We start from the raw sequence: 22,663 nt of genomic DNA on the forward strand, positions 1-22,663 counted from the left end.
TCTCTCTCGTTTGCAGCTTGTCCAGAACTCAGCTGCCAGACTTTTAACAAGTACAAAGGGGAGAGAGCATATTACTCCTGTGTTAATCAAACTGCATTGGTTACCTGTACGATACAGAATTCATTTCAAAGCGTTGCTGTATGTTTATAAGGCTGTGCATGGTCTATCACCTGACTATGTTACTGATTTAATTAGTGTCTGTCAATCCAGCAGATCTCTGCGCTCAAATGAACAACTACTCCTAATGGTTCCGCGATCTCGTCTAAAATGTAGAGGGGATCGTGCTTTCTCTGTGGCAGCTCCTAGGCTCTGGAATGCCCTTCCTCTGTCTATTAGAACTTCTCCAACTTTGGGTGTTTTTCAGAGTTCGCTAAAAACTCATTTGTTTTCTCTAGCTTTTGACCATGTTTTTTAGCTGTGTATGATATTTGTTGTTACTATTATTATTTATTTATTCTTTTATTTTACTATTATTAATTTTCATTTGTTTTTATATTATTTGGTTCCAGTCGTGGTGTTGAAAGTGCTTTATAAATAAAGTTTGAGTTGAGTTGAGTAGAAGCTTGCGTTCTGCAAGTGAACATCGCTTTATTGTGCTATCCCAAAGAGGCATAAAAAAAATCACATTCATGGACTTTTACATTAAATATTCCCTCCTGGTGGAATGACCTGCCCAACTCAGTCCTTAGCCATCTTCAAGAATCGGCTAAAAACACATCTCTTCCATCTTTATTTGACCCTCTATCTCTAGCACTCTCTATTCTAATTCTATTCTTTATAATAAAAAAACTTGCACTCTATTCATTTACTAATGGCTTGTTTTCTTTCAAAAAAAAACCTAACACTAGCTTCACTAATCTTTTTGTATTCTATTTGCTTTCTTTTTATTTATTATACAATTAACAAAAGCAAAAAAGGCCTCTAACACTAGCTTGCTCTATTCTTCTTTTATTCTATCTGTTTTCTTTTTATTTATTATATGATTTACAAAAAACCTTGCAACGTGTACTACGTTAAGCTAACTGAGACTTGTTAAAGCACTTGCGTATCATTGCTCTTTCGTTGATTTTGATTGCTTCCATTGTCCTCATTTGTAAGTCGCTTTGGATAAAAGCGTCTGCTAAATGACTAAATGTCTTTTTTATTCTATCCGTTTTCTTTTTATTTATTATACGATTTACAAAAAAACTTGCTACGTGTACTGTGTTCAGCTAACGGAGACTTGTTATAGCACTTGCGTATCATTGCTCTTTTGTTGATTGTGATTGCTTCCATTGTCTTCATTTGTAAGTGGCTTTGGATAAAAGCGTCTGCTAAATGACTAAATGTAAATGTACTGTGGACTCAGTGTCTAAATCTGCTTTGCTGTTCGGTTTAAGTATCCAAGTCTGTGTTTACAATGATCAGATGTCTCCGGGTGCACGGCTGATATCATTTTTTCAGGTGTCATGTGGTATTAGCTTTTATTTTCCTTACATTTCATGCTCAAGGCAAGAAGAATAGCAGTTCTGGAAGAGCAACTGAATCTTTTGCAAGAGGCAAAAGGTAATTTATTATTTGTTAAACAGAAATTAAAATTGCAGAAATATTGAGTTAGCATGATATAGACTACAATAAGATCAGTATGAACCAATAAAGAAAATATTTTATTATTAGGTTTAAATCCCCCAATTCCCATAATTGTAATGAAAAAACGATAATCATGTATTATTTAAAATTATGATTTATAATGTAATATAAATTTTAAGTATTTATTGTTGTACAGTAATCTATGCTGATTTTAACAATGTAATTGTTTTGTTGCATTTTCATTATCTAAGCATTTATCTATGCTAATTTTAATAAATAATAAAATAAATTTATTATTATAATTGTAATTATTTATTGCCGTAATATATGCTGATTTTAATAATATAATTTTAAGTATTGTAATTATACATTTAACTAATATACATTCAAGTACACATATGCATATAATATACATTCATCATGCATTTAACTAATATGCATTCAAGTATTTATATTGTAATCTATGCTGATTTTATTTATTTAATACCATTTTAAATTTTCATTATCTAAGCCTTTTTCTATTAATAATGTGAGTAGCTAAAGCAGCCAAACCCGTTTATTCTAGGGATGTTTCCGTGTATTTGACCTCACCCAAAAAACTATTTGTAAATGGATTTCTGCAAATAATGCAAAAAATATGTTTAAAAGACTTAGTTGGAACATTTACAATAATATGGAAGTTTATTTTAACCCATAGATCACCTTGAAAGGAGACAGGGTGTCTCCTCATTGTTCATTTACAGAAAATAGATGAACTTTATTTTAATAAATAAAATAAAATTCTATTAATATATTTATAAAGAATTTGTTTAAATCTATGCTGATGTTATTTAAAAAAAAAAAAGCCATGTACGATTCTCATCAATGCTACAGGTGTAATAATCTAATGAGGCTCATCAAGTAAAATAGCAAAACTCATAAACAAACCCAACAGTAAAACATCTGGACAGTATTACAGGTGTGAATGGATAATTTGAGGGTGAAATATGACCCAGGCTTACACTAAAGTACTAGTTTTGCTAATGCTTTTTTTAACCAGTTCAGCAGTCAAAAAGCTTGTCTAAACAAATGTGTTTGTCTTTGGCTTTAGATAAATCTACAAGTAATGAGAACCAAGATGAAGAACTGGTTAAATTGTGCCTCAGGCTTCAAAACCAAGTGTGGGAAATGGAGGTGAGCAGCTTTGTGTGATTATTTTCTTTCAACCGGTTACCTACGTAAATGTTTGCTATGGTACGCAGACAACAAAACAGCGGTCATTCCTGTATAATGACACCAAAATTAGTTATTGTAAACTCAACAGAATGGCATTTTCCCACCCACACAGACGTTTCTGAATGATTATGGAATGATCTGGGTTGGACAATACAAAGAACATGATGAGCGGGCCAACAGCCAACTTCCTGGAGCAACTAATGAACGCAAGACTTTCGAAATGAACTATGACCTGGTCCTGCAGAACATCCAGGAACTGAACATTGTAGCAGGGGAAGGGCAATCCCATGTGACCGCCACTCCTGGTGGAGCCAAACTTACCCAGCAGTCTTCCATACCTCTTTGGCTCTACAAAAAAACGGCATTGTCATGTTCAGTGGTCCATTCCGCTCCTATCAAGACCCAAGCACACAGGTACAGTTATTTTCCTGCTTTATCACTTACATCACTTAGTTTGACTACATAAATACCAAACATTTCCCACAGCCAGCTTCCGTTTACTGTAAGTTTTGCCTTCCTGGAATGCATGCAGGACTTGATGGATGGGTTTTTTCCTTCTGAGCTTCAGGAAGGGTTTCCTAATGGTGTGCCCTTCCAGGTGTGGACTGTGAATCCATGCAGTTTTCATCATTATGATTACTTATTGCTCATATTTAGGATAATGGATTTAACAAATCCCTAACCCTACACAACAGTTCACAAGCTTGGGTTGATAATAGTTTTAAATGTTTTTGAAAGTCTCTTATGCTCACCAAGGCGGCATTTATTTGATCTAAAAATACAGTAAAGATTAATATTATTATTAATACTTAAAACATCTGTGCTGCGTAATATTTTGGTGGAAACTAATAGATTTTTTCAGGATTTTTTGATGAATAGAAAGTTGAAAATAACAGCATTTATTTGAACATTATGTACTTTTATAATGTACATTTGTACATTATAAATGTCTTTACAGCCACTTACGAGCAATTTAATGCAACTTTGCTGAACGAAAGTAATTTCATTCAAAAACTGTAAAAAAAACAATTTTGTAGTGACCCAAAACGTTTGAACAGTATAATTTAGTGCTGTCAAACGATTAATCGCGATTAACCGCATCCCAAATAAAAGTTTTTGTTTACATAATATAGGTGTGTGTACTGTGTATATTTATTATGTATATATAAAACACACACATACAGTATATATTTTGAAAATATTTACATGTATATATTTATATTCATATAATTTATATTATATATAAATATATTTAATATATAAACATAGCATAGTTTTCTGAAATATATACATGTGTGTATTTATATATTTACATAATAAATATACACAGTACACACACATATATTAAGTAAACAAAAACTTTTATTTTGGATGCGATTAATCTTTTGACAGCACTAGTATAATGCAAGTGTTCAACTTTACCACGTCACTCGTATTATAGCTCAAATTAATATTGATATTAATAATAATAATTATTATTATTGTTAAAACGCTTACCGTTTTTATGTGGTGTGTGAAAAATCCCATTGACTTAAATTCAGGAAGGATGCATATATATAGTTATAGTGATCATTCTTTAACTGTTATGTATGTTTTTGAATCACACTAACAGGTTAATGACAAACGGTACGAGGAGTTCATAGTTAGGCGACCAGGGACTGAGTTTCCTGGAAGAGGACAAACTATAGATGGAGCAGGAAGGCATTCAGTGGACAGTTTTGAGCAGATCAGCTCCACAGCACCAAAACGGTGTCAGATACCAGGCTTGAACATGATTTTGGAATATTCACAGTTACTGTATTACATCACAAAATGGATTTTAAATTGCCAATCTGTATGGCATTTAGGCAAAAAGCTGTCCATGGAACAGTTCTTGCGGAAGCTCCCTGTGACTGTGGTGAAGGAAGGCAAAGTGATTAGTATACGTGACTCAATCAAGGCTCATCTACTGGTCAGTGCAGTCATGTTTCAGTCTTGTTCAGGCACATTTCCCATTGAACTGAATTTTGGTTTTGTTAAGGGCTTTCCTGATGGTGCCAAAAGTCACTCGGCGACCACTGTGGAAACATTCGCCCTGCAGGCCTTGAGAGAATGGTATCAAAATCCTAATCATCTTAAATTCATGACCAAACAGAAGAGCTTTGATAGAGAGCATGAAATTTGATTAGAGTCCATGACATTTCCCATTCCCACCCATGTGGTGTGATTCAGTGAGACGAACTCTACACAATCACAAAAAGGCATAACCACACTACGACTGAAGTCTGAGGATGGCATGGAGACGTTTATCATGAAAATGTACTTCACTGAGACCATTAGAGATCTCCGTCACTACTTGGATCTGAAAAGGTTTGAGATACGACTATCAGGTTTTAAAATCAATACCACAGCTCTGTTTCAAAATGTAGAGAGCTGGCTCTGGAGCATTTGAAGATATCACACACGCTCTAGATGTAGGCAACTTTATAATGTTGCTTCCTTTTGACTAAATTTAAGCCAGCATTACATGTATTCCCAAAATGTACTATAATAAACTCGTACTTATGATTCATCCAATACTGAAATATTTATAAAAAGGTCATACAAAAAAAAAAAAGATAATTTTCTCTGAATTTTACTCATCCTCCTTAGGCCATCCAAGATGTAGATGAGTTTGTTTCTTCATTGAAATTAATTTGGAGAAATGTAACATTACATCACTTGCTCACCAATGGATCCTATGCAGTGAATGGGTGCCGTCAGTACAAGAGTCCAAACAGCTGATAAAAACATCACAATAATCCACACAACACCAGTCCATCAGTTAACATCTCGTGAAGTGAATAGCTGCGTGTTTGTAATAAACAAATCCATCAAGGCATTTTAACTTAAAACTGTCACTTCTGGCTAAAATACGAGTCCATAATCCATAATAACGCTTCCTCCAGTGAAAAAGTCCATCCACTGTTGTCCTCACACATCAAAATCCTCCAACATATGTATTTGATTAGAACTGTTTCAGCTTGTAAATGGTACTGGATCTGTGCATATGTTTCCCTCCTGATTCAGACGAGATTACTTTTTCAGAATGAAGCAAGCAAAAAAAAAAAAAAAAAAGAAAGTTTTCCGCTTCAAACGACGTTAATTAATGGACTTGAGTCATGTGGATTACTTGTGGATTATTGTGATGTTTTTATCAGCTGTTTGGACTCTCATTATGAAGGCACCCATTCGCTGCAGAGAATCTATTTGTGAGCAGGTGATGTAATGCTAAATCTCTCCAAATCTGTTCCGATGAAGAAATAAACTCATCCACATCTTGGATGGCCTGAGGGTGAGAATTTTCAGCCAATTTTAATTTTTGGGTGAACTATTCCTTTAACACTATTTTACCTGAAATGTATGTATGCTGTCTATATTTAGAAGCAGAATTATTGCAGAGTATATAAGTTGTCGCCCTTTTAAAGTAAGTTTACAGACAATAATTTGAGCTAATCTCTTTTGACAGAGGACCGGGTGCTGCACCATATGACATCATTAGTGCATTTCCACACCAGTGCTACAGTGATTACACCCAGACACTGCTGTCCTGTGGTCTGACTCCAAATGCAGCGCTGCTCCTGCGTCCTCAAGCCTCATCACACAGACAGCGTGCAGAAACATACAGAACAACCCTTAACTAAAGAAGAACAACCATCATCTCATGTCACATAGCAAGTGAGCATCATAAACGCACTTTAACGGTGATGCTACAACACTGCACACTTCAAATATCTCACTGCTCATACACCAACATGTATGAATTTTGGAAATTGATCATTCAGCAAGGAAATCTCAAACACATCAATAAATAGGTTTACAATCATTTTAAAGTAGTAATCAATTTGACAACTAAATTATTAAAGAAATTTAAATTACAATAATTTATCAACTGATAATATAAAAGCTCTTTTTCTATTTTCTGTAAATGAACAATGAGGAGACACCCCGTCTCCTGTCAAGGTGATCTATGGGTTAAAATAAACTTCCATATTATTGTAAATGTTCCAACTAAGTCTTTTAAACATATTTTTTGCATTATTTGCAGAAATCCATTTACAAATAGTCTTTTGGGTGAGGTCAAATACACGGAAACATCCCTAGAATAAACGGGTTTGGCTGCTTTAGCTACTCACATTATTAATAGGTGCAAAAAAAAATGTTGTTGTTGAATGGTGTGTACTACTTCTGCTTGTAATTATATAGTAAATGTCAATACGTATTAAAAATGACTAAATGTTCATTGTAATTTCTATATTACTAAATTCCGGTAATTTCTATATTATCAAAAGAGAACACGTTACAGCTTTATACATACTAAAAACAAACATTCAACATAAGGTTACATTTGAAATACAAAGCTTTATTTCTAAAAACTGAAACAGCTTAAGACAAACATATAAATATAGTCGCATTTAGTGTTATAAAGTTTTTGCCATATAAGGTTTGCCTGTCTGGTTTTGTGTTAAACCTGTAAGAGATCTTACAACATGAAAAACATATGGTGCACCGTCAAATTACATTCACACTGTGTTGTTTCTGGACCAAAATATTAAAATTTACCACGCAAGATTCCCCACAATATATGGTCCCTTTTTGTAATAGAATCCCAATACCTTGGCAGTCGCACATTACCTTACAATACATAAAGTCTAATGTTTGTCATGCACTAATACAATATTTGCTTCACCAGTTGGTTTCCTCTGATGTGTTGATTCAATAGCGTGGCTATTTTTATAGCTGATAAAACAAATTATGAACCAGACAGCAAATACATCATGGATTACGACAGAGCACATCATATATCCTGTTATTTTACTGGCAAGACAATCCTGCCCCTCAATACCCCAACACACAAACATAAGCAAATGTCTCCAGTTCAAATTATATGTGACCCAAAAAGAATACATTTTTTTAGTGTGTTAATTTTGCAGCAGCAAAGAACCTAATAATGTCATAAGATTCTCGAGAATACTGATATGATCAGTTAGTCTGCAATTAAGAGATCCTAAACTTAAACAGCATTATATTAACTTTTTTTATTTAACAGACAACCAGAATTTAATATTATGTTTACAGCCCCCCCTTGCTTTAAAATGTCCCTGTTTATTGGTCTGCATAATACCGTGTACACCAAGACTCTTTACAGCATTATGGAAACTGTTCTGATAGGTCTGTCTTTGATCACGTTGAACTTTAGTTGGTATATAATATTAGGGAATGTCTATTCTCCAACTTTATACACAAATGATCTGCTGGTGTAATTTCAAACAGCCAGAGGTGGCCAAATATTTCCTCAGCCTTAGATTCTGTGTTTAATGTGGTACGTTCTGTTTACTGTAAGATCATGGATACCAGTTAATGTCTTCTTGTTTCACACAACCAAGCGTCACTCACTTTGCCATTGTAAAAAACACACTTAGTTGTGTCTTAGTTGCACCAAAAGATTAAATATTTTCAGTTGATTGTCAACTTCATCACAGACGTTCCCAAATACATGGAAAGGTTTATATTAAATCATTCTCTTTCCACTGCACACAGTCACCGAAATCTTAGAAAAATATCTTGTGTATAAAAATAGCCCTCTGGTTTACGAGATTACAGTGTCCTTAGTGTCGCTAATCCTTCATGAAGAAGGTTTGTGTTGCTAGAGATTGTAGTGTCTTTAAAGGCACTCGTCATGTGGAGTTACCCTCATACTGTCTGAGCTCACTGAGTGATGCAGTTTTCTCCCATATCCTGAGCGTAGCGGTCAGAGACTGTGGTTCTCAGTTCCTCGACGTCTCGACGGAGCTGCTGAGCTTCCTGCAGCTTCTTCTGCAGCCCCTCGGGGCTCAGCCAGTCCTCCCACTGCTCTCCTACTGGAGGGGGAGCTGCTGCAGACAGACAGATAGACACTGTGTCAGAGTCACCGTTGATGATAGCCACAACACAGATAGCACAACAAAGCTGCTATACTGAGTTTCCATCATAGCATGGTGAAAACTGTTGAGCCGTAATCACCACAGCTAATACAAAACAATAGACAATAGTCTGTACTAGGAATTGGTGATATCAGTCACAGTGAGTGTGATATTCTCCATGTATGTGTGTATGTGTATTAAGACAGACTTTAATTGTGGTTCTGATTTAAAATTAAGCAGCAAAAACGTGTTGGTAATTTTGATTCATTTTCTTAAATCAAAGTGTCAACTTCAATTATTAAAATACAAAATTAAAGGGCATACATCTTTAAATAAAATAATTAAAAAAAATAAATAAATTAAGTCAAATGAAACAAAATGTAAAATTATTTCAATTTATCAATTAAATCAAAATTGAAATTGAACAAAATGAAATATTCTTAAAGGGGTCATATGATGTTGCTAAAAAGAACATTATTTTGTGTATTTGGTGTAATGAAATGTGTTTATGCGGTTTAAGGTTCAAAAAACACTATTTCTCACATACTGTACATTAATGTTTCTCCTCTATGCCCCGCCTTTCTGAAACGCGTCGATTTTTACAAAGCTCATCGGTCTGAAAAGTGAGGTGTGCTCTGCTTGGCCAGCTATCTAGTGTGTTCTGATTGGTCGAATACCTCAAGCGTGTGACAGAAATGTTACACGCCTTACCATATTGTGATGCCCTGTCCGGCCAGAGGGACGAGACAAAAACATTAAAACCCATTATAAACGAGGCATTTGTTGCATCCAGTGGAGACATAATTACGGATTATAATGACTTATACTGTCTTTTGCCAGCGGAGGCCGGCTTGAGTGAGCGGCGGTGGACGGGATTGAGTGAGAAACACGCAGCGCCTTCACGACATGGCGGCGGCGGCAACAACAATACTACAGCGAGAATAAAAGTTACACCTTCTTTCTTTGCGTGAACATTTGGGCGGCGTTATGCAAATCTTCCCACATCGTGACGTATACATGTGGGGGCGTGTTAGAACGAGCCGTTTTAGGTAGGCATGGCTGACTCTTAACTTTTATAAAGAATATCTCTTTGGATTTGAGACTTTAGTCTTTGCAACTTTACAGATCTTCTTTATGCACCAAGAGCTTGTAACACTTCAAAGAGAAAGGAAAAATTTAATTCGCATCATATGACCCCTTTAATGAAAACATTCCTTGATTTACATTTAGATTTCATTTGAACTTTTACTGTGATAAGCTCTTGCATTAGACATTTTGATTTACATTTTAATCTCTAACATCAGTAGCAAGGGCCAGGGTTTTTTTTTTTTCAAAACAACTTTTAAAAAAGGGTAATTGCGACTTTCTCTCACAATTCTGACTTTTCTCAGAATTCTGAGATATAAACTCGCAATTCTGATAAAGTCAGAATTGCGTGATATAAAGTCAGAATTGCGTGATATAAACTCGCAATTGCGAGTTACAACAAAGTCCCTTTAAGGCAAGCCATGTCACTCGGGCATGCAAGTGCAGCTCCTATCTCTTTGAATGGGGAAACATCAAATTCTCCAAAAATCCCCAATGAAATCTGACAACAACTGTCTCATAAAAGTTGTTTATTTATAGCATTAAAAAAAGCTTATTATTCAAGCTAGATCACCCAGTGTGCATGCGTAGTCCTAGGCGCATGTCTCAGAACGTTGATTGTTTCTATAGCAACCAGGACTTCTAACGGCAGCTGCAGTGACGCGATGACTTTACTGATTAGTGACTGGCACTTTTGCTCAGAAGACGGGGCTTCCTTCGATACAGTGGCCATATTGAGCGTTTGCATTTTTCCCCATTCAAAACTATATGAGTGACACGTCTTGGGTATTCTATAGTCTTTGGTTATAAAGTAGGAGTTGTGAGATATAAACTCGCAATTCTGACTTTTTTCCTCAGAATTGCAAGTTTATATCTCAAAATTGTGACTTCTCAGAATTGGGAGTTTATATCTCGCAATTCTGACTTTATAAGATGCAATTGTGAGTTATTAAGTCAGAACTGTGAGACATAAACTCGCAATTCTGAAAAACATCAGTCTTTTTTCCCCCTCAAAACTCACAAATATCTTGTAATTCTGACTCCATTTCTCAGAATTGTGAGTTTATCTCACAATTCTGAGAAAAAAGTCAGAATTGCGAGATGTAAACTTACAATTGCGAGAAAAGTCAGAATTGCGAGATAAAAAGTTGCAATTACCCTTTTAATTTTTTTATTCAGTGGAGGAAATGGGCTTCCATAGTGTTACGAGGTTTTTTCTATGGAATTTTATTTATTTATTTTTTTTAGAAAGCTCTCTGCCACGTTGTTAAGCTACAGCCTCATTTTGATTCCTGTCAAAAATTAAATATAGCACTAATCTGACTAGGGTCTTTTATAGCCAGGCATTATCTGAAAGAGTGCTATTCTTCCGTATAGCATGTTGACAGCAGAGGGCGCACTTACATGCAATGCCGAGCAGCATGGAGAGGTTTGGGTCATGGCCCTGAGCCCGCTGGGTGAGAACGTTGCAGAGGGAGCGGAGGTCACACAGACAGGCAGCCATCTCTCCATACAGCTTCTGGGTGAGCCGGGCTCCCATAGGGAGCAAACCACGACCACTCGGCGCCTCCTCACCCTGAAGACGCTCTTGCAGTGTCAGATTATTTTCCATCAGCTCCTGGTTCTGCGCTGAGAGCTGAAATACAAACACATGCACACCCTCAGTTCTCCTGTGTGCTATAAAAACACGAAGGCAAAGAGCTGAATATGCATTATGGTCAACTTCTAACCTCTTTCATAGCGGTGCTTAACTGCAGCAGACTCTCCTCTTTCTCTGCAACCTCCTCTCGCAGGGCCTGACTGCTGCACTCCTCCTGAGAGAGCTGCTCCTCCAGAGTCTAAGACAACACACACACACAATATTATGGCAGTAAATTAAACATGTTCCTCATATAAATTACACTGCAACTGCTTTTGGTGCAGGATACTTTGACTAACATTTTAAGTGTACTTAAAGGGAAAAAATACACACTCTAAGTGTTGAATATATAGACTTTAGACGTTTTGTCTACACTAAAATATCAGGTGTCCTAAAGAACCCTCCTACTTTGAGTAAGATGTAAAGATTCTTCACCTCCTAGATACTATTGAAAGTACATTCCTGAAGACTTGATCATAGAATATGATGCCTTGCTCTTAGTGATATGTATTTACTTAAATTACACCTATTTACAGTCTTTAAGACCAATTCTTATTCAAAACCGGTTCCATTTGAAAGAAAAGAAAATACTGGAATAGAATGGTTTTTATGATGTTCGTTTCCATTAACAGCTTTTGAATATAATTTTTATCATCTACACTAACGTTTAAAAATAGGAAAAAATTCATATTTAATTTAGCAAGGGTGCTTTAAATTGTTTAAAATTGACAGTGAAATACATTTATAATGTTACAAAAGATTTATATTTCAAATAAATGCTGTTCTTTTGAAAATGTTATTTAACAAAGAATCCTGAAAAATTCATTACGGTTTCCAAAAAAAAAAAAAAATATTCAAACATTGATAATAATAAGTGATGTTCATTGAGCACCAAATCAGCATATCAGAATGATTTCTGAAGGATCATGTGACACTGAAGACTGGAGTAATGGCTGCTGACAATTCAGCTTTGTATCACAGGAATAAAAAAATGTGACATTTTAAAATATAATAAGAGTTTAACAAAAAATGTTTTTTGTTTGTTGTTTTTTTACTGTATTTTATGAAATATATGCAGCTTTGCAAAAAATAAAAATGAAATCTTAGACCTGATGTCCAGTAGTCCTGACCAGCATAGACCGATTTGCAAACAAATTACTTCTCAAGGCTGGCCACACACTAGATCTTAGATCTTCTAATCTTACCAGATTTTAAAACCATGTGAGACCACAGACATGAAGACAGTTTCAACTGATTTTTATCCTTATAATCCTCTGAATGCACACACCAGACCGCGAGACCAAACACTTGTTGATTGTAGGAATGATTTCACACTGACACGAGATCTCACGGAGACCCACGAGATCAAACGTGACTAGAGAAACAAATGTAGAACAACTGATGTAGTAAGCTTACTCTCCTGGCGCGTGTCTGTTTCACAGTGAAAAACAAAGTATAAAAAAAATATATGGGTGATGTTCTATCTCAGTACTCTGCTTTCGTGGCATTTTTGTGGCTGCCATGTTTCAGCTATAGAAGCACGCAACATCCGGTAGGTGACGCTTGCTCGCTCTCATTGGCCATCGCGGGTATCGCGTCAGAGGCAGCCCGATCAAGAGTTGTACATATCAATCGTGTTTGATATTTACAATTTGAGTTCGGGGATGCTCTGTCTCGATCGGGAGCAGTTAACCAATCGTAATGACACCACACAAAAAATCATTTGCGGCAAGCCTCGAATCAGGCCACACCCCCCGATCGTTCAGGGGTGCAAATTGGCCTTAAAATCTTCTAGTGTGTGGCCAGCCTAAGTTGTTTTTAATGAGCTCATAACAGAAGAGCATGACACTAGCAACAACAAGGTCACAGGTTCGATTCCCAGGGAATGCATGATCAAATGTATACATTATCAGTTCATACTCTGGATGAAAGTGTCTGCCAAATGCACATTTTTTTTAATGTAAATGTAGGTTAAAAATGCACTCGCTAAACAAATAAAACTGAATTAAACTGAAAGTAGTCTTTACCCTGATCTGTGAACCAAGCTGCTCCATTATCCTGAGTTGCTTTTCAATGACCTAAAGAAAGAAAGATTCATTCAGATTTAGCATCCCTTAGCTAAATTAAGTGTTACTGCAAAGTGAATAAAAAAACCTTTTTTAGTCGCTGGTGCTCCTCTTTCAAGGTAGTGTTTTCTTCTCGTAGCTTCTCTATGTCAAGAGAAGGCAATCTCACTCCATCCTCAAGGCTCTCCTGCACTCTGTGCTGGAGACTAAACACACAAGCAAATCAAACAATATTAGACCCCACACATGGCAATGCTTCAAAACCTAATGAATGGACATTTTTGTGCAAGTAGGGCTTGCATGTTTTTTTTTCTACCTGGTGACTGTTGTAAGCAGTTCTCTCTCCTTGTGTCTCTGTTCTTCCAGTTGGGTCTCTTTGTTGTGCACAGCACTGCGGGCCTCCTCCAGTTTGGCTACCAGATCTCTGACGGTGGCCTGCAACTGAGCTGTCCTCTCCTCTGCCTCCTTCAGCTGCAATACAACATCCGTAACTGAATTAAAACTGAGGACTGAGAATGAGAACAACAGCTGTTTAAATGGGCAGTCTAAAGTGCTGGGTGATGAATAGGCAACATTAAAGGGGTCATATGATGTTGCTAAAAAGAACATTATTTTGTGTATTTGGTGTAATGAAATGTGTTTATGCGGTTTAAGTTTCAAAAAACACATTATTTTCCACATACTGTACATTATTGTTTCTCCTCTATGCCCCGCCTTTCTGAAACGCGTTAATTTTTACAAAGCTCATCGGTCTGAAAAGCGAGGTGTGCTCTGATTGGCCAGCTATCCAGTGCGTTGTGATTGGCCGAATACCTCAAGCATGTGACGGAAATGTTACGCCCCTTACCAAACTGTGATGCCCTGCCCGGCCGGAGCGACGAGACAAAAACATTGAAACCCATTATAAACGAGGCATTTGTTGCATCCAGTGGGGACATAATTATGGATTATAATGACTTATACGGTCTTTTTACGCGTTGCATCGCGTCGCGTAAACATAAAACCATGTCTGCATTTGTGATCGGAGAAATTACAAACAACAAGCGCTACTCTACACTGCTCAAAACTCGCGTTTGAATCATCAGTGGCAAATCCTTTAAATAGGAAAATGTACTTACAGTCTGTGTAAGTACGTACCGATCCGGCGATCCACAGTTTATGTATTTCCTCAGCGACCAGCACGGATCAGCTCCAGGCATGACGAAGCGGATATCGTCCTCTTTTGGAAGGCCAAACAAAGTAGTTTCGCTTTCACAACGAAACACAGCATCTTCACGACATGGCGGCAGCAACAATACTACAGCGAGAATAAAAGTTACGCCTTCTTTCTTTGCGTGAACATTTGGGCGGCGTTATGCAAATCTTCCCACATCGTGACGTAGACATGTGGGGGCGTGTTAGAACGAGCCGTTTTAGGTAGGCGTGGTTGTCTCTTAACTTTTATAAAGAATATCTCTTTTGATTTGAGCCTTTAGTTTTTGCAGCTTTACAGTTTAGTCTTTGCAACTTTACAGATCTTCTTTATGCACCAAGAGCTTGTAACACTTCAAAGAGAAAGAAAAAATTGAAATCGCATCATATGACCCCTTTAAAAAAAAACATCCATTCAAAAACTTGGGGTCTGTACGATTTTGATATTTTGTTGAAAAAAGTCTCTTACACTCACTAAGGCTGAATGCATTTTAATATATTTGCATTTGTTTTATATTTCAATATATCTTAAAATGTAGTTTATTCCTGTAATGCAAAGCTTGATTTTCAGGAGCCATTACTCCAGCCTTTAGTGTCACATGATCCTTCAGAAATCATTCTAATATGCTATTTTTTTATTGTCAATGTTGAAAAGAGTTCTGTTGCTTAATTTTTTTGTGGAAACTGGGATACATTTTTGGGATTCTTTGATTAATAGAAAGTTCAAAACAACAGCATTTATTTGAAAAAAATAATTAGAAATCTTTTGAAACATTATAAAAGCCTTAAAGGGTTAGAACTTCAACAATTCAACAATTCTTCTCCCCGAGTTACCGTCTTCCGCCATTTTGGAGAGTACCCCAGAATGTAATCAGCGTTGTTCACGTTCAGCATGCGCGCGCTTTCTCTGAACGTAAACAACGCTGATTGCGTTGATTATGTTCTGGGGTTCTCTCCAAAATGGCATAAGACGGTAACTCAGGGAGAAGAACTGTTGAATAAATTATGTTATTATTGTTTTCTTGCGCACAAAAAGTATTCTCGTAGCTTCGTAAAATTACAGTTGAACGCCTGATGTCACATGGACTATTTTACTGATGTCCTTGCTTCGTTTTTGTGCCTTGATCGTGTAAGGATCCTGGCTGTCTATGGAGGATCAGAGATTTCATCAAAAATATCTTAATTTGTGTTCTGAAGATGAACGAAGGTCTTACGGGTTTGGAACGACATGAGGGTGAGTAATTAATGACAGAATTTTCATTTTTGGGTGAACTAACCCTTAAAATGTCACTTTTCATCAATTGATTGCACCTTTTCTGAATAATAGTATTAATTGATACAAATTAAAAAAATCTTACTGACCCCAATTTTTTTAACTCCACAAACAGTAATGTAATGGTGAGATTCTGAAAGTGGATGCTACTCTCACTAAAATAATTTAAAGTAATTTTATTTTTTTGTTTTTACTAAGAGAAAGTAAATAAAATAAACATATTTAAAAGGGATAAACAAACAAGACAAATATTTTACATACAAAAAAATTCTAAGGTGCATTTAAGAAAGAAGAAAAAGATCTTCTCCAAGAAACGATGTCTTGGAGAAGAGGCATAGTAAGCTTGGGATTTTGTAAGCCAGCAGGGTAAGGAGAGTGTTACTTTAAGAGAAGGAATACAACAGGAGCAGATGTGTGATATATGGGTGCAGTGGATGCTATAATAGTGTCTGGCAATACACCATAAGAGAAACATCTCAAGCTGAGCATTATGAGCAACTGCTGTGAAACCACAGGAAAAAATGCTTTAGTTTTGCTGGCTGGCCATCAGAGAGTGCAGTACCTTTTTGTGCTGGGCCTGGTAGTCTTCCATAGTGGGAAGGTCAGCCAGATATCGCTCAAGCGTCTCAATCCGCTGCTGTTTTTCTCTGTTCTGCTCTGACTCCTTCTGACACTTCTTTTTCAAGCCGTTGATATGCTTGTCTCGACTTCGGATCTTTGTAGTAAACAGCAACAACACAAGATGAAAATTCAAACATCAGTTCAGTGAGATTCTGCTCATATGTGGTTGAGCATGATGAAGCTTGCATATGCTCACCCTTTCTTCTTGTTTCTTTAGCTCTTCTGCATGTTTTTCACTGCTCTCTTTCAAGACCTCGTTCAGACGTTGCGTCTCTGCTTCCACTGCACCCAGTCTCCGGTCCGCTTCTAGCTTCTCCTTGGTAAAGCAGTCGTTGCGTTCGGCGAACTGGGCTCGCAAAAAAGCATTTTCCCGCTGGGCTTCCTATCACACACAGAAGGAAAAAGAGGGACAACTCAAAGAGATGTTTTGATACAGCGCAAGGAAAAGGCTGTGCATGCATGTGTGCTAACCTGCAGTCTCAACAGACACACATCGGTGTAAGGGGCTCCACGCCCCATGAGGGCACTGTGCACTTGCAGCTCACTCTCTCTGAGACGCTGTTCCAGCTGGGACATTTGCTGCTTCTGCCTGCAATGCGCTAGTTACTACATTGTGTTAATGTTAAAAATCTTTGTAAGATGAGAGATGCTTCTGAAAACTTGGCATTACCTTTCAATGGTAAGTTCTTTCTCTTTTAGCAAGTTCTCATTGGCTTTAATGACAGCATCCCACTTGCTGTTCTCTGTGTGAGAGGTTGCTGGATAGAGTGATGAATATGGTCCACTTCCTCCTGTCATTAACTGCAATAAAAATAGGTGGGAAGGCATGAACTCTCATTTAAAACAGGCATAAAAACACAATCGGACCAAGACTGACACCTCTTTTAACTTTAAAGTCAACGTGAAATGGTATATGCAACCCATTTTAGTATGATGTGTTCAATTGACAATGAATATTAAACGAGATCAAATCTGTAGGTCTGGTCTTCCTGTCAATCAAAAGAAGGTGGAACAGCTTGTTGGACCATTACAAACTCATGCAGTGAAGAAAATGTCTCTAGCATTAAGCTGACAGTATAATTGCATAATTGCAATTTGCAGTCATAGTGTTCTGTTTCAGTGTTTGTTTATAGCAGTTATTATTTTAGATTTACAAAACATGTTAGTCCATTGATTTGTCTCTCAGACAAATTAACAGCAGTGTATTTTCCATCACTCCATATTGAGAAACTGTTATAAAGCAAGTTAGCTAAATAAACATGGAAAACATGTAAGAAACTACAGAATGCCCTGACCCAAATTCCACTCCAAAATAGATCCAAATATCTAAATAGATTATGCTCACTGCTCAAAATGGCTTAATTATTGTAGAGAAGAAGAAAGTTAACATTTATGTTGTTCCTGCACCATTTGGGGTGATCACATCCTGAGCAAATGGTCATCAATTGTAGGAATGGGTGTGGGAAACTGAGAGCCATGTCAGATTGAAAGGAAAGAAAAAAGGAAAGGACGTGACGTGTGGCCAAGTATGGTGTCCCATACTTTGGAATTTATGCTCTGCATTTAATCCATCCAAGTGCACACACACAGCAGTGAGTAGTGAACAAAGACGCACACACACACCGTGAACACACACCCAGAGCAGTGGGCAGCCAATGCTGCGGCGCCCGGGGAGCAGTTGGGGGGTTCAGTGCCTTGCTCAAGGGTCTCACCTCAGTCGTGGTATTGAAGGTGGAGAGAGCGCTACTTATTCACTCCCCCCACCGACAATCCCTGCCGGACCTGAGACTCGAACCTGCAACCTTTGGGTTACAAGTCCGACTCTCTGACCATTAGGTCACGACTGCCCCAAGTGGGTGACTGTGGGGTGTCTGGACTTTAACATTCCTACTACTTGTTTCACTTCTGTTTCAGTTTTTTTTTATAACCATTTCTTACTATGTCTATTTAATTTTTTTATTTTCTTAAATGTGTATATATATAGTGTTTTTAGAGTTTTAGCTTTTAGTTTTAATTACTTTTTCTTATTTGTAAGTCGCTTTGGATAAAAGCGTCTGCTAAATGACTAAATGTAAAAGTAAAGTAAAAGTAACCACAGATATATATGGGGTGGTAAATTGTAACAGGATAAAAGGTTTGTTTCGGATGCTCAGGGTTCATTACGACTCTGCAGAACCCAAAGTGTTACATGTACTTTGTCCCTGCTATATGGCAATAAACTTCATTGGGATCTCTAATGCCCTCATCATTTCTTACAATTAAATATTTCACTTTCTTTCAAAATTGTGCAGATAATATCAGTATTTTAAAATAAATATAGCAGAAAAAAGCAGAACCACCAAACTCTAATTTTATATCTGTTCACTGTTATATTTCTGTTGTGAAATTAGCCTAATTTGCTATTGATTAACATTTTCCCTGGCTGCACTGCCTAAGTTTTTTTTAGAGGCAGAGCATTATATTTTACATACCACATTCATTGTTTGCTAATTAAAAAAAAACACTATTAAAACAAATTCTCATTTATTTGAAATAAAGCTGAAATAAAATAATATTAGATGAAAAAACCTAGACTAAAAATTAGAAACCCTATGCTACTAACTGAAAATACTAAAATTACTAAAATGGACATAACATTTATTTGAGCGAAATAGTTATTTAAAAAAAAAACTAATGAAAATGACAAAAGCACAAAATTACTACAACTTAAACTAAAATTAAAATAAAAAATAAGCCGGTTCAAAGCATTAATAAATAGTAGATAAATGATACAGCAATAATTCTGACTACATTTTGATGAAAGATCACCGTCTATTTTTGGAACAGCATGCAATGATGAATCATGCACAATAAAACCAGCAACCTGTGTTGAAATAAAAGTTAGGCCTAATTCTAATTTCATACTGACTTTAGAAGTATGATTCATGATTAAATAACTGTTCCCTTTTCCTTTCTCGTATGCAGCAGGACACAAGCTGAACTCTAACCTGCATCTGTTCCACCTGTAGCCGCAGACTCTCGAGTTTCTGCTTCTGCTGCTGCCAGCTGGCCAGTTCACCACAGCGTTCCTGCAGTAGCGGATCATAAGCTCCAGTGCTGGCCTGGCCCCTCAGGAGAGCCTGAGTCTGCAGGCCCTGAGGTATGGAAAACATCCTGGCAGAGGCACCAGACCCTGGATGAATGTTCCTTTGGCTGTATGGGTCTACGGGACAGGTGAGACCTGCCCTAGCCTCTGGTAGGACTTTATAGGTCTGTTCCAGCAAGCCTGTATTGTCCCCAAGCCCGGTCATTTGCAGCTGTTGCCGTACATCCTGGCAAAGTCCCCCGAGCAGAGCCGACTGATTAAGCGTTGGCTCCATGGCAGGTACCTCAAACTTCTGGGCTTCATCCAGCCGCGTCTGATCTCCGGAGGGGAAGAGCGAGTGATCGAGGCCATTAACTAGGCTGCGGTATCGGCTTAGGCAATCAGGCTTGACTGCAGTCGTGTCTAAATTTCCATCGTGCTGAGCGTCCAGGTTGGGGGAGGATGCAGATTTGGGGAGGGATGACTTGGAGCTGGAAGAGCTGGAGGACACCCGGGCCTCTTCAAAAGCACGAGGCTTGAGCTTGGAGGCCAGAGTTCCGGCCGTGGAGGGCATGACATGGGCGGTGGGGATGGGGATCTGACTGCGGATGGACTGGAAAGAGGGACTGCTGCTAGTGCTGCAGATGTCTAGAACAAAACAGGAGTGAGAAACAAATGAAACCAAATACAAGTTATGTATTAAATGAGCCTGCAAAAAGTGCCTGTACTTAAGGAAAAGTCTTTCTTTTCCTTATCAACCAAATATATTTGAAACAGTGGGACAGTAATGGCATTTTTTCAATGCTTACATTATTTAAATAAATGTATACTATTTTTATTATATTTTTTGTACCCGCCACGAACATTAAATTGGAGACAACCAGGAATTTGTCTTAAATTTAGTAATATTTGAGTTGTATATCAATATATGCCCTGGGAAAATAAAGTAAAAGCAAGTAAAATCAAATAATGAAGTGAAAAAAATCTATTTACATAAAAGAAAAAGAAATTAAAAGAAAAAAAATGAAGTAAAAAAAACAAAAACAAACAAACCACAACACACAAGTAAAAAAAAATGTTATTACATGCTGTGGGAAAATATATTAAAACAAAGTAAAATTTATTAAAATATAGTAAAATCAAATAAGAATTCAAAAAAGAGTAAAGTAAATTGAAATTAAAATAAAAAGAAATGTGCTGAAAAAAATTCATTAAAGCAAGTAAAATCAATTAAAATAAAGTAAAAATAAAATAAAAGTAAAATAAAAGTAAAGCAAATTGAAACTAAGATAAAAAGAAATGCACTGGGAAAATAAATTAAAGCAAGTAAAATAAAGCAAAATAAAAGGCCATAAAATAAAATGATTCTGTGTCTCTCTCGCTCTCACACACACACACACACACACACACACACACACACACATATACATATATATATATTATACACACACGTACATACATACACACACACACGTACTTACATCTACATATTAATATCTATATGAATATATATATATATGTGTGTGTGTGTGTGTGTGTGTGTAATTAAGCTCTTCCATTTTGCTTCACTGTTGTGAAGTCATGAATCCTAAAATTATAGACATTATACAACTGCAAAAAGTATGTTGCTAAATTAGCTAATTATTAATTGCTAAATTAAAGTCATTAGTTCTGAAAACTAACACACACCCAACCATTGCGAAAAATAGTACTCACCTTGCTAGCAGTAAAAGCGATACCATCAAATGATAACATTTTCATACATTGAAGAACGGTGAGGCATAAAAAACATGTCCTCCCAATGCATCTTCAGTAAATGACATAGACAAACTACTGATCTTAAAACACACCCACTCCGTCTGCCAGAACTCGTCCTTCAAAAAAATGAATGTCAAGCTCGGGCAAGGTGAGTGTACCTGCTATGAGAGTTTGTTCTCCTACAGCTCTGTTAGCGCAGGAGCGCGTACACACAGAAAGGTGAGCGGTATTTATAGAGCACTCTCATGTTACGCTGCGAGGTGTCTGTGTGTGGGACTCCTGCTTTAACCATACAGCTCACCTCTCACACACATGCTCAATAGTCCTTAATACTGTAATACTGCTGAAGTGCCTTTAAACAAGTTCCTCAATACAATAATTAAATTAACACACACAAATCAAGTGGAGATGTCACGTGGCAGGCAGCAGTAGGAGGGTCTGCCCTGCGGGTGTCTTATTTGAACATCTGCTAAGGACAGGTTTAAACAATTCTTTGGTTCGACGAAAGATTCTTGGAGCGCTGAGAGGCTTTCTACCATTACAAGAAACACCCAGAGCAAAACAAAGCCGTCACCATCACAACACAGAAGCCCACAGACAGTCAACCATATATTTATAACTGCTAAAGCAAAACGGCTGCCAAGAAGTTCTGTGCCGCCACCGTTTTGGCTGTTTAAAAAACAAATAAAAGTTGTATTATTAGGGTATCTTAGTTGCTAGGTGCCACAACTGTAAGAAAACTCAAGCAGTTAGTTATTGCTATTACTATGGGAACTTATCTGGGTTTCAGGGTAACCACAACAACAAAAACGACAGCGGTCACCTAATGAGTTTTTCAATAGCTGATACTGATATCCAGATAACAGGCTGGTCGGATAAAACATTCGAATACTGAATTTTCATGGCCTTTTTAGTCGTTTATGATCACTGGATACGAATTTTAAAAACGTTTTAATTCAGACGGATGCGCTAATGAATACAGTATATAAGGCTGTCAAATCAATTAATCGTGATTAATCAAAGCCAAATTAAACATTTGTGTTTACATAATATGTGTGTATTGTGTTGTATATTTTATCAATATATAAATACACACACAAATACATGTACATATTTAAGAAATATTTATATATATCAGGGGTGGCGAACGTCAGTCCTGGAGAGCCGCAGCCCTGCAGCGTTTTGCTTCAACCCTAATCAAACACACCTGAACAAGCTAATCAAGGTCTGAAGGGTTACTAGAAAGCTACAGGCAGGTAG

The 22,663-nt window shown here is 37.0% G+C and overlaps 2 protein-coding genes across 5 annotated transcripts in view; one reads left to right on the forward strand and one right to left on the reverse strand.

The window, feature by feature from the left end:
• Positions 1-6,586, forward strand: part of LOC107666825 (UBX domain-containing protein 11) — a 10,845-nt gene extending 4,259 nt beyond the window's left edge. The window contains 10 exon segments of the mRNA XM_074186925.1: positions 1,491-1,545; positions 2,660-2,742; positions 2,897-3,136; positions 3,139-3,203; positions 3,292-3,382; positions 4,397-4,547; positions 4,632-4,735; positions 4,805-4,878; positions 4,996-5,133; positions 6,272-6,586. Of these exon segments, the coding sequence (XP_074043026.1) occupies positions 1,491-1,545; positions 2,660-2,742; positions 2,897-3,136; positions 3,139-3,203; positions 3,292-3,382; positions 4,397-4,547; positions 4,632-4,735; positions 4,805-4,878; positions 4,996-5,133; positions 6,272-6,446 (1,176 nt within the window). The 3' untranslated portion in view covers positions 6,447-6,586.
• A 633-nt stretch (positions 6,587-7,219) lies between these two features.
• LOC107666796 (centrosomal protein of 85 kDa-like) overlaps positions 7,220-22,663 on the reverse strand; it is a 19,416-nt gene continuing 3,972 nt past the window's right edge. For 2 of the 4 annotated variants that reach the window (XM_016458237.1, XM_016458236.1), the window contains exons 4-15: positions 19,569-20,293; positions 17,252-17,382; positions 17,053-17,170; positions 16,778-16,963; positions 16,523-16,675; positions 13,813-13,967; positions 13,585-13,702; positions 13,458-13,508; positions 11,522-11,629; positions 11,196-11,427; positions 7,438-8,678; positions 7,221-7,284 (exon numbers count right to left, since the gene is read on the reverse strand). In XM_016458237.1, the coding sequence (XP_016313723.1) occupies positions 8,512-8,678; positions 11,196-11,427; positions 11,522-11,629; positions 13,458-13,508; positions 13,585-13,702; positions 13,813-13,967; positions 16,523-16,675; positions 16,778-16,963; positions 17,053-17,170; positions 17,252-17,382; positions 19,569-20,293 (2,144 nt within the window). In that variant the 3' untranslated portion in view covers positions 7,221-7,284; positions 7,438-8,511. Of the gene's footprint in view, positions 7,285-7,437; positions 8,679-11,195; positions 11,428-11,521; positions 11,630-13,457; positions 13,509-13,584; positions 13,703-13,812; positions 13,968-16,522; positions 16,676-16,777; positions 16,964-17,052; positions 17,171-17,251; positions 17,383-19,568; positions 20,294-21,361; positions 21,545-22,663 lie in introns of those variants that run through there. The other 2 variants (XM_016458240.1, XM_016458239.1) reach the window with 2 other exon arrangements.

The sequence above is a fragment of the Sinocyclocheilus anshuiensis genome, unplaced genomic scaffold, assembly GCF_001515605.1.
Source record: "Sinocyclocheilus anshuiensis isolate Anshui unplaced genomic scaffold, SAMN03320099.WGS_v1.1 scaffold267, whole genome shotgun sequence".
Lineage (NCBI taxonomy): Eukaryota > Metazoa > Chordata > Actinopteri > Cypriniformes > Cyprinidae > Sinocyclocheilus > Sinocyclocheilus anshuiensis.